We start from the raw sequence: 13,419 nt of genomic DNA, 5'->3' as shown, positions 1-13,419 counted from the left end.
ACTTGGAACACGTCTGGAATGTCTGAAAATGCTAGGTTTGATTATGATATCGCCTATATTCTGAGACGGGCTGCCGGGCAGCCGGATCTGGCTGAAAATGCGGTTTTCGGTGTCAGTGAGCTATCCTCGATTCGATTGCAACTAAATTAATTCTAAATTTTGTTAATAATTATCATAAAATTATTTTTAAATTTTTTGGAATCGAAAAAGTGCGAAAATTTTACTAAGCGATCTGGACGGTCCGATTATCGCATTTTTCAAACGGTGTCCGATCGGAGCGAGATTGGTTCTATCTCGAAGATTTCTCTGTCCCGAGTCCATTGGTGGTCTTGGATTTTTGATCTGACAGTCGGATCACCGGGAAAATGGCCGAAAAGTTCACTGCCTCAACTTTCTCTCTCCTCTTTCTCTCTCTTCAACTCGTCGGAAAACTCCATTAAAACCGGCGAGTCTTGGTCGAACGAGGAACCCAATGCTGCCAGAAGCTCGCTGTCGGTGTCCCTATCTTCCCGTAGTCGGAGATGGCCGGAAACGGCCTTGGATAGTCCTCTCCCCATCGCATGGGTTCCTCTCTTTTCTCTCTTCATTTCGGCGGCTGGAGGAGCTTTGGCCGGTGTCCATGGCTGCTGGAGGTCGACTGGTCGACGCTGGAGCAGCTGGGCTGGTCACCGGCTGGGGATCTCTCACCGGCAAGAAGAAAAGTAGGAGGGAGGAGAGAGCGTTGGGGAGAAAGGAAAGTGAAGGGGGAGGGGGGGCTGCGTTTGGGTTTTACTTTTTTTTTTTTTTAACTTTTAATTTTATTGAAATCCCTAAACTTTTCTTGTTTGTTCACATAGGTCCCTAATCTTTCTTTAATACATTTAAATTGATAATAATAACAATGTTAATAATAATGATAATAATAATTAAATAATGACCACTAAATCAATTGTTAATAATATAAAATAATATTTTATTAAACATTTAATATGGATGTTTAAAACTAGTCATATAAATAAATAATAATAATAATGATAAAAATAATAATACATGTAAAAATAATACTCATTTAATACAAATTACCATTATAAAAATATTAATTTAAATTCATGAAAAAAATATTAATAAATTATTAGTTCAATAAAAAAAAAATTATAAAAATACATTTATTTGGAAATTTGGGTTGTTACACTTACCTTGCTCAAAATATCAGGCAAAGAAGGTTTGACATTGATATTTTAGCTGTTATTAAAAAAATATTTTATTTTTTTTAAATTATTAATTAAATTGATAAATTAAATTTAATTAAAAATGAAATAATTGAATTGAATAAATTAATAATATTTAAAAAAATTTTAAATAAATAAAATTTTAGTAATATAAGTAAAATATAATATTCATGACATTTATTTAAAATTCTTTTCATTTTCATATCTTATTTCCTTTTTCTCATTTAACTCATCAATTTAGTTTTTTTTTTTACAATTATAAATTGAAGTTTCAAAATAAATTAAAATGAGCTTAATAAATTAATTTTAAAGTAATTGATTTATAAATGATTTCATCCAAAAAAATATTAATTTAAAAAAATAAATTAAATTAAAAAAATTACATATCCCTTCTTAAAAAAGCGTTAAATCTTGTGGGTTTTTTTTTTAAAATTTATATGTTTTATCTTATTTTTCTAACGGCGTTAACAGTTTTTTTTTTCTTTTTCTATTTTTTTTTAATTTAAAAACACAAAAGCACATGTTATATATATATATATATATATATATATATATATATATATATATATAATATTTAGGAAAAACTTAGAGAGAATTCTTAACTTTGGCTAGAGGGTCCGCTTCGATGATAAAGTCTAGGGGATTTTGAGTTAGACTCATTTCGATAGTAATTGCACCTCCCATAGGCTATGGGAGATTTAGAGGCCATGAGCTCTGCCCACTCCCCCTCTGATGGTTGCTGTTGACTGATGTTGGTATGGCTTCTGAGATTTAGCATATGAATGTGTTGGATGTTTAAAGGCGGTGGTTTCTAGCGAGCGGGCATGTTTCTTGTTTGCTGTGGGGTTTCTGGCTTTTGTCTTTTCCAGTCATCTCTTCCACCTTTGGCAGATCGAAGAATCAGTGGCGCTGACAGGGTGCATTGAAAAGGATTTTCTAGTTCTCTAGGGTTAGATTTCCTGGGTTTTGGGTTTGGGTTTCTTGGTTGTGCTGGCTTAGATTTCATAGCCTTGCATTTGACTAAACATCTTGTAAATCTAATTGAAATATTAGTTCTCCATTTAATGAAAGTGCTGATTATTTATTAATTTAACCAATCCTCGCTAGCCATTAATTTTTGTCGTTAATTAAATGAATTTATTATTTTTTTTATATTGATGCATGCTGGTCGTGGTGGGTGGGTCAGCCCGCGACTGCGTTACCCAATTTGGGCCGCGATCTTTTTTCCTTGGGGGCTATCAACAACGTAAAAACCAGGCCTGGATACTTGCATTTATTTCCGCTTTTTAATGGTTCCTCTTCATTTTAATGTCAATTTTTTTAATTGAAATTATATGAATTTTATTTTAGAACTTGCTTTTAGGAAACAAATCTATCTTATAAGCTGATGTGATTAATTACTGAACTGAATAACATTTTTGTTTTGTTTTTATATAACTACAATGTCATTTTGCTTTAAGTTTATGCTATATTAGAGTAAAGAGAGAATAAGTAGGAATCATGACTTTTAAAGATGACAAAATTTCTTGACTCTTATTCAATTCACTCTGAATTTAATTAATTTTTCTCAATTTTACTTCAATTTCGATTCGTGTAAAAACTTTTTTATTTCGATATCACATAATTCATCTTACATGATAATATATATATTATTTTTTATTAAAAAATAATATATATTTAAATATTTAAATATTGTAATTTTAATAAAATATATAAATATATTATTAAAATAATATATAAAAATTATATTTTTAATTATATTTTTTTTAATAAATAAAGTTATATTATATACTAATAAATTAAAATAAAAAAATGAAAAGAAAATTTTTCATAAAAATCCCATTTCGCTCCGAACCTCGGCGGGAATACTCCATGCCGATTCCAAACCTCTATGGGGCGAGGACGGGAGGGACCATTCTTGCTATCGACCCGCCCGTCGCCATTCCTTTCGGCTCCCATCCAAAATTTAACCTCATCCAAATACCAACCTAATACCGAATGAGCAAACCCCTCAAAGAATCCCATCCGTTGAGAAGTAAACCCTAGAATCAACATCCACCGTCCGATCCAAACCCTCCTAACATATAAACTCACTATTTTTCGTCATCCAACCCTCAGGCTAGGGTTTGCAGAGCGCCTACCACCGTGTACTAAGATCTTCGCTTCTGCAAGTAACCTACTAACTCCATTATCGACACTACAAAATGGCGACTCAAATAAGCAAGAAGCGAAAGGTATATCCCCTTATCTTCTTCACCCTTCTTTGTTTTCTGCCTTACTAACAGAGGAACTCATTTTCCTCGCACCTAATTCGTTTGTCATTTTTGTGCTTGTGGTTATACAGTTCGTCGCTGATGGAGTTTTCTATGCCGAGCTTAACGAGGTCTTGACCAGAGAGCTTGCCGAGGATGGATACTCTGGTGTTGAGGTTAGGGTCACCCCTATGCGCACTGAGATCATCATCAGAGCCACCCGCACCCAAAATGTTCTGGGTAATAAATGATTCTATTTGCCTGCATTCATTTTGGTTTTCGTGATTTGGATTTGGAGAGTGTACTATTTGAAGTTACCTATTGTAGGTGAGAAGGGGAGGAGGATCAGGGAACTGACCTCAGTGGTACAAAAGAGGTTTAAATTCCCAGAGAACAGCGTCGAACTCTACGCTGAGAAGGTTAACAACAGAGGGCTTTGCGCCATTGCTCAGGCTGAGTCTCTTCGCTACAAGCTTCTTGGTGGTCTTGCAGTTCGCAGGTATATATGAACATTTATTTTTTCTCTATTATATATTTTCAATTTTGAGGCAGTATATATATATAATACTTAGTTGATTAGGCATTTGAATCTATTTTTTGTTTGCTATATTTTATTTGTTTTTATGTTTCCATTTATGCATAGAGATCTCTCTATCTAGTCTCTAGATGAGCAATGCAACAACAATTGTATATAAACTTGTGAAATAGACAATTCTTAGAAGTGGAGAGGGGAGTTTTAAGATTAGCTTCCATGATTGAATGAAAAGGGTTCTAGGAGTTGTTATCTGTACTCAATGTATGAAGGCTCTTTCCTAATCCAATCTCATTATTTTTATAAAAAATTATATGGGTCTCTCATTTCATCTATAAGGCAGATTTGGTCTATATGGGTCTCTCATTTCATCTATAAAGCAGATTTGGTCTATACTTACCAAGTACGACAAAATTTAAGATATTCCTCCATGCCATCATCCTCATGAAATGCTTTATTTTCACGCAGTAACCTTAGGGAGGGTATATTGTTATCAATTCATCTAGTTTTTATCCTTCTTGATTATCTACTTAATGTTATCTTTCTCAAAATCATACAAATTTTTAGTTCCTGCTGGCTTTCATTCTTCCTTTGGTTGTTCATTTGATATTTTATTGAGCTGATATTCTTTTAGATCCTGAGTGCATTGGACTGGTAGTTCTGGTGTTTGAATCTATTTTTTGTTTGCAATCATTCTATTTGTCTTTATGTTGCTGTTTATGTATGGAGATCTCTCTATCTAGTATCTAGACAAGCATGCTTGTTTTGCAACAACCAATTGTATACAAACTTGTGAAATAACATTGGAAAGGGTTTTGGGAGTTGTTATCTGTAAATTTATGAAGGCTTTTTTAATCCGATCTCATTATTTTTAGAAAATTATATGGGTCTCTCATGTCATCTATAAGGCAGATTTGGTCTATAATTGCCAAGTTTGTGTCGGAAGATGACAAAATTTAAGAAACTCCGCCATGCCATCATCCTCATGAAATGCTCAATTTTCATGCAGTAACCTTAGGGAGGGTATATTGTTACAAATTCATCTAGATTTTATTCTTCATAATCATCTATTTAATCTTATTTTTTCTCAAAACATACAAATTTTTACTTCCTGCTGGCTTTTGTTCTTCCTTTGGTTGTTCATTTGATATTTTATTGAACTGATATTTCTTTTAGAACCTGGGGAGAATTTTTTTTTTGTTTGGCCTCGCGGGACTTCTAATTGGACCTTTTTGGTGGTAGTGACTAAGTTGTATAGGATTCTTTCTGGAAATTGGACATCCACCAACTTTGTGAATGTTCTGTTTTCTAACTAGTAAATACCATATGGATTAGATTAGTGAACTAGTCCAATTGTAATTTGTGCTTCTACAAGTGGGGAAAGGTTTCATGATTATTTTTTTTGTGCTAAAGATTTCATGGTTGGTTTTTGAGTTGATTTATGCTTCCTAAGTGCAACTATTTCTGCTAAATTTGTGCTTTCACTCATTTTTGTCCTTGTCATTCTTTTATTAGTTCTCCCCCACTTTTCACCTGTAGTCTTGGCTCATTTTGATGTGTGCTTTATGTCATCTATAAAGCAGATTGGCCTTTCTCTACCAACTTTGTGTCGGACGATGACAAATTTAATTAAACCCCTCCATGGCATCTTTAGCATGAAACTCACTTTTCATCATGCAGTAACCTTAGTGAGTGTGTGTGTGCGTGTGTGTGTGTGTGTATATTTTCCCTTTTGCCATCATTTTGATGTGTTTAGTATGCCATCTATAAAGCAGATCGGCGTTTCCCTACCAACTTCAGCGTTGGACGATGACAAAATTATTCAAGCTCCTCCATGTCATCATTCTAATGAAACTCTCATGTTTTCATGCATTAACCTTAGCGAGTGTTTATATATATTTTTTCTTTTGCCTATGTGACTTCGTCTTGATCAGATTCAGGCTATTAGTTTTTCCTTATTGTGGCAAATATGCCACTTAGATATCTAGTTGGCTGTGGAAGATACTATAGTGGCAGTCCTCAATCTGTTTGTCATTGTTCTGATAGAAACATATGATTGTATGATTTTTGTTCTCTGAACTGTTTTGGAATCCTTTTAATCTGCTACATTATGTTACTTGTGTTCTGCATCATTATACTTTTTTTTACTGTGGTTTGTTGTGAATGTACAATTTGTAAACTTATTTGATTGTTTCTACATCTCCAAGGGCCTGTTATGGTGTGTTGAGATTTATTATGGAAAGCGGTGCTAAGGGATGTGAGGTTCGTCTGTAACCATTTTTAATTTGATGACTTGGGCTGTTGTTACTATAAATACTTGGTTCTTTTGTGTTACCATTTAATAGTGGTTGCTTTTGATCAGGTGATTGTCAGTGGGAAGCTAAGGGCGCAGCGTGCAAAATCTATGAAATTTAAGGATGGCTACATGATTTCATCTGGTCAGCCAGTCAAAGATTATATTGACTCTGCTGTGAGACATGTACTTTTACGACAGGTTTGTTGCATTTTGCCTAGTTTTGATTAAGCCTTCTGTCCTCGATTCGTTGTTGTGGTCCTCACTGATCAAGTCTCTTATTGGCGCACAGGGGGTTCTCGGTATCAAGGTCAAGATTATGCTTGATTGGGACCCCAAGGGGAAGCAGGGCCCAACAACTCCTCTACCAGATTTGGTCACAATTCATCAACCTAAGGAGGAAGCAGAGTACACGCAACCACCACCTGTATTGGCTACCGTGATTGAGGTCCCAGTCCCAGTGGCTTAACGCCCTTGTTGTTAATGTCCTGATTGTTATTGATGCTTTATTATTAATTTCACTAAAGTGCTTTAATTTCTTATTTGTTGGAAATTTTTGATACCCTTCTCAAGTGGTGCTCAATTTTGTTTCTCTACAGCCATTAATTTGTTTTAATATAGCTGTTAATTTAGTTGCTTTATTTCCTATTGACTTTGTTTTAATTAGTTATTTAATGGTAAATACATCTAGGCATGGTTCTCTCTCTCTCTCTCTCTCTCTCTCTCTCTCTCTTAATTCCTCCCTAGATGTGTTTGTAAATTTTTTTTTTTCATGCAAGTTGAGTCGTATTCTGAATATTATGGGGTGCTCCCAATACTGGATATCGGATGGACATGAATCTGTAAGCTTTGGCATGTGATGTTGGAGAGCAATCACACTTTTTTGTCCCTGAGCTTTAATATTTTTGTTTGAGTCGCTAAATTTTGACATTAAATCCTGAACTTAAACCTTGTTTGCATTATTTTTTTTTTTTTAATAGTGGAATTGATTTAAAACATACTCAACATCATCTCTCTTGCTTTGCATAAACACACTCTCTCTGAACTTGCCTGCCTCTGTAAACACAGGCCTAATTCCTACCTCTCCCTCTGCAAAGGAATACCTGAATTTTCTCTATCAAATTAAAATAAAAAATATATAGTTAAATACTTTTGAGAAAACCCGTCCGCTTCCTATCAAACAAGATCGAACAAGTTTTTCCATCCTCAATCTCTGTAGCCTCATCAAGCCCCAAAATAGCGGACAGGGAGTACATAAATTAAATAAAAGAATAAACAAATTAATCCCACGTTAGCAAAGTTACATTTCACTAATTTGGCCAAAATTTGAGACTTTGCTGGCTTAAATCTACCTGAGTTCATCTCTAGCAAGCTTTGCAGTGCCTGAAAATCGCAATCAAGAAAGGAGAGGAATATGAAACTCAACCATCATCGTTCCTCCTCTGAAATTAACATCTCATGAAGTTTATCATGCATATTGCGACCTTCATAAATCTCTGGTTGCCTTGTTTTCACTGGGAAATGGTGATGGAGAACATATAGAAAAATGTGGGTTTTGATGTGGGAGGGATACAGAGTCTCCAAGGTTGCTGATGGCGTAATCCACGAAGTTGACTGCAGGTTGGAAACGATGAGAAGGGCAAAGTATTTTAAAATGTTCTTAGTGTTATTTATCTACTCTATATTTTTAAATATTAAATAAAATAAAAAAATTACTAAATTTGAAAGAAAAGACAAAAAAAAATTGTCAAAATCATAACCAAAACTGAAAAAAGAGAGATTCGGTGGAATTCCGGGATACTGGATTAGACTGAGTTGAGTGTCTCCTAAAAATAAAAAAATAGGAGAGGGTCGGTGGTGATTGGCAACTACTCCGACGCTCAAGTCAGTAATTGTATTATGGATTGAATATTAGTATAATAAGAACAAAAGTTTTATTTGCATACCTGTTTTTTAAACTTGACCTTATTGATGTAGTGATTGGATAACTATATGAAATCTTGGCTGGATCTTGGCCGATTCCCTATTTAAGTTGTAATGGTAATCATATTAAAATTATGTTGGGAATTAGGCGTGATCTTTGTTTGACTTGAGCTCAATGAGAGTGTCGATTTCTCTAACCTGTCTAATCTCTTTAGAACAGTGCGGAACGATATTAGAGTTTTCCTCCGAGCTCAGTCTTCTTAGGTGTTAGGCTTCGAAATCGGAATGGCCGAGCTCTACCCGGCTTCAAACTTAGATTGGCGGGCTATTCGATTTTAAATTCGGATGAGCGAGCTCTAATTGGGCCTGTTTTACTAGCCTTTTATATCAATTCGCAACCTCGATACTAATAACTCTTACAATGGATTAATAATTTGACGCTTTAGTCTATCCAATCATCTTTTTTAATTGAAAGAGGATAAATTAGTTTTGTATTATTAATTTTTTATGGGATAACTATTTATTTTCTCTTTCCTTAATTTAATATAGGCGCAATGTATTTGAAAAAAAAATAAAAAAATAAAAAATAAACATTGTTCTTATAAATTTTAATTTTTTAAAAATAATAATGAATTTAAATTTAAAATTAATATTTAACTCTTTAAAAAGATTTAAATATTAATAAAGTGAAAATTTATTTATTTAAGTATTTAAATAATATTAATAAAAAATTAAAAATTATAAAAATAATAATCAATCCTAGTTAACTTCGTACCAAAAACAGAGGAAGTTTTAACCATGTATGTCAAAAGATTATTGTTCTCTGAACAAAAAGCAATGGAATCTCTCTTACATGAACTGGGTCCCACAACTAGCTAGCATTTTTCTAACAGGCGTGCAAAATCCTACCAAGCAAAGTGGACCCGCGCGCTATCACGTACACATCCCATCTTACCCACGGACGATTACCGATCTCTCTTTTACAAAATATAAAATTCACCTCTCTTTAATTAAAAAAAAAAACAATTATAACTATGTATTATAGAGAACATATTTTTTAATATGCATCTGCATATCATAATGTTCCTTTACCTAGACATGATGAAGCCATAGTTTACGGCAAACTATTTCTTTCTTTATTTTTTTTTTAAATTAAATTGAATACCTTAAATTACAGATCATGGATTCGACAAGTGGATTGGTAATGCAATGGCCTGGGTTATATATGTGCTACTAAATGAAAGCTATGCATTGTTCAGACTGTACAGTTCACTAGAAATGTCGTCATTCCTATGTGCTGCTATGGTTCTGTAGTTTCCCTTGCCTGGAGGCTTGAATTTGGGTAACTTGGAGCAGATTCATTCAAATGGGTTCGATAATGAATTTCCCGATCAGGAGGATCCCCCACTTCCATGAATCTGAATACCAGTCCCCTCAGTGGTTTGAAGAACTCATTGAACCTGATCTTAAGTGGTCTTTCGAAATAAACAGGTATTTTTATACATGGCGTCCTTTCTCTTGTCTCCTCTTCATTTGTACATGGAGATGCATGCGTTGGTAAGGGATGGTTAATTTTCCAAGATTAATTTTCTGATAAACTTACTGTTATCTGAGGGTCTTTTTCAGCGTTTTGCATGCAGGAACTAGCGAGTACCAGAACATTGTTCTCTTGGACACAAATCGCTTTGGAAAGGTTGCCTAGCTATATATATCTCCTTTGGGTCGGTGATTTGATGGCGTTTTCCTTTTTAAAATCCGTTTTGCTATTCATGTAGGCTTTGGTGATTGATGGGAAGATGCAGAGTGCTGGAAAGGATGAATTCATATACCATGAATGCTTGGTTCATCCTGTTCTTATATTCTGTGAAAGGTATCCTAAAATTAGTTAAACTCTTTTACCCTTTTCCATTTCACGCAATTAATTCTTATATATATATATATATGCGCTTATACCACTTAAACAAATCATCTAATTTTATGATGAATTCCAGCCCTAAAAGTGTGTTTATAATGGGAGGTGGCGAAGGCTCTACTGCTAGAGAAGTACTCAAGCATAATGGCGTAGAGAAAGTAGTCAAGTGCGATATAGACAGGGTGAGACATTAAGTCACTCTACAGGAAAAACAATTACTGGGGTTTCTAGGTGAATTAATCTTCAAGGATCTTGTGCTACAGGTCGTAGTTGATTTCTGCCGCATGCATCTGACAGCGAACCAGGAAGCATTTAGCGACGGAAGGCTCCATTGCATTATTAATGATGCAAAGTGAGTGCTTTACAACATGAAAACCATACTTTATTTGGTAATTGTATTAATGATTGAGATATGCATATGTAACAAATGGGTGAATTAATAAGGGGTTGAATTGGAGAACAGTAATGAGAAGTTTGATATTATTTTTGGAGACTTGGCTGACCCACTTGATGGAGGCCCTTGAAATCATCTCTACACCAAATCCTTCTATGAGCAAGTGATCAAGACCAAGCTCAATGACTCTGGCATCTTTGTCACTCAAGTAAGTGTTTTGTGCTTCATTAATTTGGATTAGAAATCATGAGTAAATAGTAATAATTACTTAATTTCCATATTTTCTTTATTATACAGGCAGGACCAGCAGGAGTTCTCTCCCACAAGGAGGTCTTCTCTCCAATATACAACACCATAAAACAGGTGTTCAAGTGTGAGTCTCTAAGCCAAAAAGGGCCATGACTTGAGATCTCATGTTGGGGTGTTATTTTGTTTATTTACTGCATACATATTCTTAATTTGCAGATCAGATTGCATATACTACTCATGTGCCCACGGATGCACATTGATGTGGATGGGTTTTGGTCACTCGCCATTAATTATATCTCCGTTTTCTTCCACTGTGAATTCTCTTTAGATGACTTCTTTCTCCATAATTTTAATTATCAGGCATCAGACCAGCAGCTTAAATTGGATGTTGAAAAAATTGACAAGAAAATCAGAGAGAGGATCATGGGGGACTTGCAATTACTAGATGGTGCTTCATTTGTATCATCTACGGTTCTGAATAAGACCGTTCACAAATCGTAAGTTTTAGTGTTGGATTTAAATTGGTATCCCCACCGTTCAATTGAAAATGAGTAATGAAAGTTAATTAAAAATCTTGGTATGTGTAAATATCTCTCTAACTATGGGCCTCATTTTACAGACTCATGAATGAAACTCATGTCCTTTGCCAAAGAAATGCTAGGTACCTCCATGGCCATGGAGTTGCTGACAGTGCTTAATTAAGGCCTAAAGTTTATGTCTTTATGTTGTTTAAGAAACTGGATAAAGTTTCAAACTTCATGATGTTGCATGACAATAAGGAAATTAATTGCAAAGCAAGCAAAATTTACTTGACTGGTTATGGAGGTTTATGGGAAGTAGGTTCAATTAATTGCAAAACACGAGATTACTCATATTTAATAATAAAAAATTTTTTTGCAATTGTTTGTCGCTTGTTAATTCATGTTCAGCTTTCTGGTAAAATTTTACTCACCACTAAATTGAACATAAATTTTATTTTAATCAACATTACTATATTCAAATTATTTTTCAGAATTTAATTTATTTTTTTATTAACAGGCCAAGTTAAAGTTTTTTTAGGCATTGAAGCTTGAATATACATATAAAATGGTATAATTAAGTTATTAAGGTATAACAAAATTTATAAATTAGTCTCTGATTTATTTTCAAGTAATGATTTGGTTCTCAAATTTATATAATAAATTAGTCTCTGCTGTTAATATTATTTTTCAATTTAAAACAAGTTAATTTTTGAAATTTTATTTTATTAATAAATTGGTCTCTATATCTAAATTTTATAAATATAAAATAATAATCACTTAAATAGAAAATTTAGAAATAGTATTTTGTTGATAAAGTAAAACTTTAGGAATTAAATTATTTCAAATTAAAAAGCAGTTAATGGAGTTAGCAATTAATTTAAATAAGAATTAATTTATTACAGAGTTTAAATTTAAAAATCAAATTATTACTAAAAAAACCAGAAATTGACTTAAATCAAGAAAGGAGAAAGATTTTTTTTTTTGGTGTTTTATGAAAACATATAATTTTTTTAATTAGTTAAAATAATTGACGTATTTTTAAAACTAAAATAATTTATGTATTTGTTAATACAAAAGAGTAAATTTTTTATTATTTTGATTGCAAAATTTTGTCATAAAAAAGCACAAAACCATTTAATAGAAAATATTTTCTTTCACATTAAAAAAAAAAAATCTTCAAGCAACGATGTCATTACATTGAAAAAAAAAAATTCATTCGAATTATTTTAATTATAAATGTTATGTTTTCAAATATTAAGTTAAAATCTTTGTTTTTTTAATTAATTCAACCATGAAATATCAAATTGTATAATATTATTCTTTACAATTTTGTAATCTCAATAATACCCTATTTGGTTCAATTATATGGTAAATTTTATTTCATTTGTAAGTAAATTTTATAATAAAATTCATTTATAAATGAATTTCTTTGTTTGAAATATTTTATATTAAATATGAAATTCATTTTAAATGAAATGAATTTTGTGTTTAGAATAAATAAAATAAAATAAAATGATATATAATAAGAGAATATTTTTATTACTTGAAATATATATGATTTTAAGTTTAAAATTTATTTATAAATTTAATCAATTTTAATAAAATTTAATTTAATTATAATAAATTTCATAAAATTAATTACTAAAAATTTCAAATAAATTTTCATTTAAATAAAATATTATAATTTTAGATTTATAAATGAATTTCATAAAATTTTGTGGAATTCATTTATATTAAACATTACCTGAGTAAAAATGTATTTATATAAAAATTAGAAAAATTTATAATTTGATTTTTGTGTTTTATTTTATATTACATTTTAGTCCATCTATTAAAGAAAATTAATAATTTAGTTTCTAAATTTTAAATTATATTTCACTTTAATTCTTAAATTTTAAAAAATTAATTATTTAATTTTTAAATTTTATACTATATCATATTAAAATAGAGAATAAAATTTAAATATTAAATAATTAATTTTTTTAAAATTTAGAGATTAAAATATAATATAAAATAAAATAAAATCTAAAGAATAAATTGAAAGTTTCCTAAAATCATTAAGCTCATAAAATAAATAAATAATAAAATGGTAATACGATTTCCTCCAACACGCCCATTCTTTCCTTCCAAATTTA

The 13,419-nt window shown here is 31.9% G+C and overlaps 2 protein-coding genes across 3 annotated transcripts; both read left to right on the top strand.

Annotated features, from left to right (window-relative positions):
• Positions 1 to 3,251: 3,251 nt before the first annotated feature.
• LOC110653201 (40S ribosomal protein S3-3) lies at positions 3,252 to 6,926 on the top strand. The gene is made up of 6 exons (XM_058129755.1): positions 3,252 to 3,442; positions 3,553 to 3,700; positions 3,788 to 3,959; positions 6,200 to 6,254; positions 6,355 to 6,486; positions 6,578 to 6,926. Exons 1-6 carry the CDS (start codon positions 3,413 to 3,415, stop codon positions 6,752 to 6,754), a joined length of 714 nt encoding a protein of 237 aa, XP_057985738.1. The 5' UTR covers positions 3,252 to 3,412; the 3' UTR covers positions 6,755 to 6,926.
• A 2,479-nt stretch (positions 6,927 to 9,405) lies between these two features.
• Positions 9,406 to 11,609, top strand: LOC131170547 (thermospermine synthase ACAULIS5-like). Of its 2 annotated transcripts, XM_058129756.1 has the most exons (7): positions 9,406 to 9,699; positions 9,835 to 9,901; positions 9,984 to 10,078; positions 10,200 to 10,302; positions 10,384 to 10,472; positions 10,584 to 10,722; positions 10,812 to 11,609. In XM_058129756.1, the coding sequence occupies exons 1-6, from the start codon at positions 9,575 to 9,577 to the stop codon at positions 10,642 to 10,644; spliced, it is 540 nt and encodes a 179-aa protein (XP_057985739.1). In that variant the 5' UTR covers positions 9,406 to 9,574; the 3' UTR covers positions 10,645 to 10,722; positions 10,812 to 11,609. The 2 variants fall into 2 exon arrangements, with proteins under 2 accessions (XP_057985739.1, XP_057985740.1); XM_058129757.1 differs by lacking the exon at positions 10,812 to 11,609 and having other exon boundaries at positions 10,565 to 10,721.
• The last annotated feature ends 1,810 nt before the right edge of the window (positions 11,610 to 13,419 follow it).

This window comes from Hevea brasiliensis, chromosome 11 (assembly GCF_030052815.1).
Source record: "Hevea brasiliensis isolate MT/VB/25A 57/8 chromosome 11, ASM3005281v1, whole genome shotgun sequence".
Lineage (NCBI taxonomy): Eukaryota > Viridiplantae > Streptophyta > Magnoliopsida > Malpighiales > Euphorbiaceae > Hevea > Hevea brasiliensis.
The sequence above is the reverse complement of the archived record's forward strand: the minus strand, read 5'-3'. Positions and strand labels throughout refer to the sequence as shown.

Bases quoted from the DNA above. Each gene is read 5' to 3' on its own strand.
- LOC131170547 (XM_058129756.1), top strand. From the start codon at position 9,575: ATGGGTTCGATAATGAATTTCCCGATCAGGAGGATCCCCCACTTCCAT. The intron at 9,700-9,834 runs GTATTTTTATAC...GGTCTTTTTCAG, and splicing joins TGGTCTTTCGAAATAAACAG to CGTTTTGCATGCAGGAACTA. The intron at 10,079-10,199 runs GTATCCTAAAAT...GATGAATTCCAG, and splicing joins GTTCTTATATTCTGTGAAAG to CCCTAAAAGTGTGTTTATAA.
- LOC110653201 (XM_058129755.1), top strand. From the start codon at position 3,413: ATGGCGACTCAAATAAGCAAGAAGCGAAAG. The intron at 3,701-3,787 runs GTAATAAATGAT...TACCTATTGTAG, and splicing joins CCGCACCCAAAATGTTCTGG to GTGAGAAGGGGAGGAGGATC. The intron at 6,487-6,577 runs GTTTGTTGCATT...ATTGGCGCACAG, and splicing joins GACATGTACTTTTACGACAG to GGGGTTCTCGGTATCAAGGT.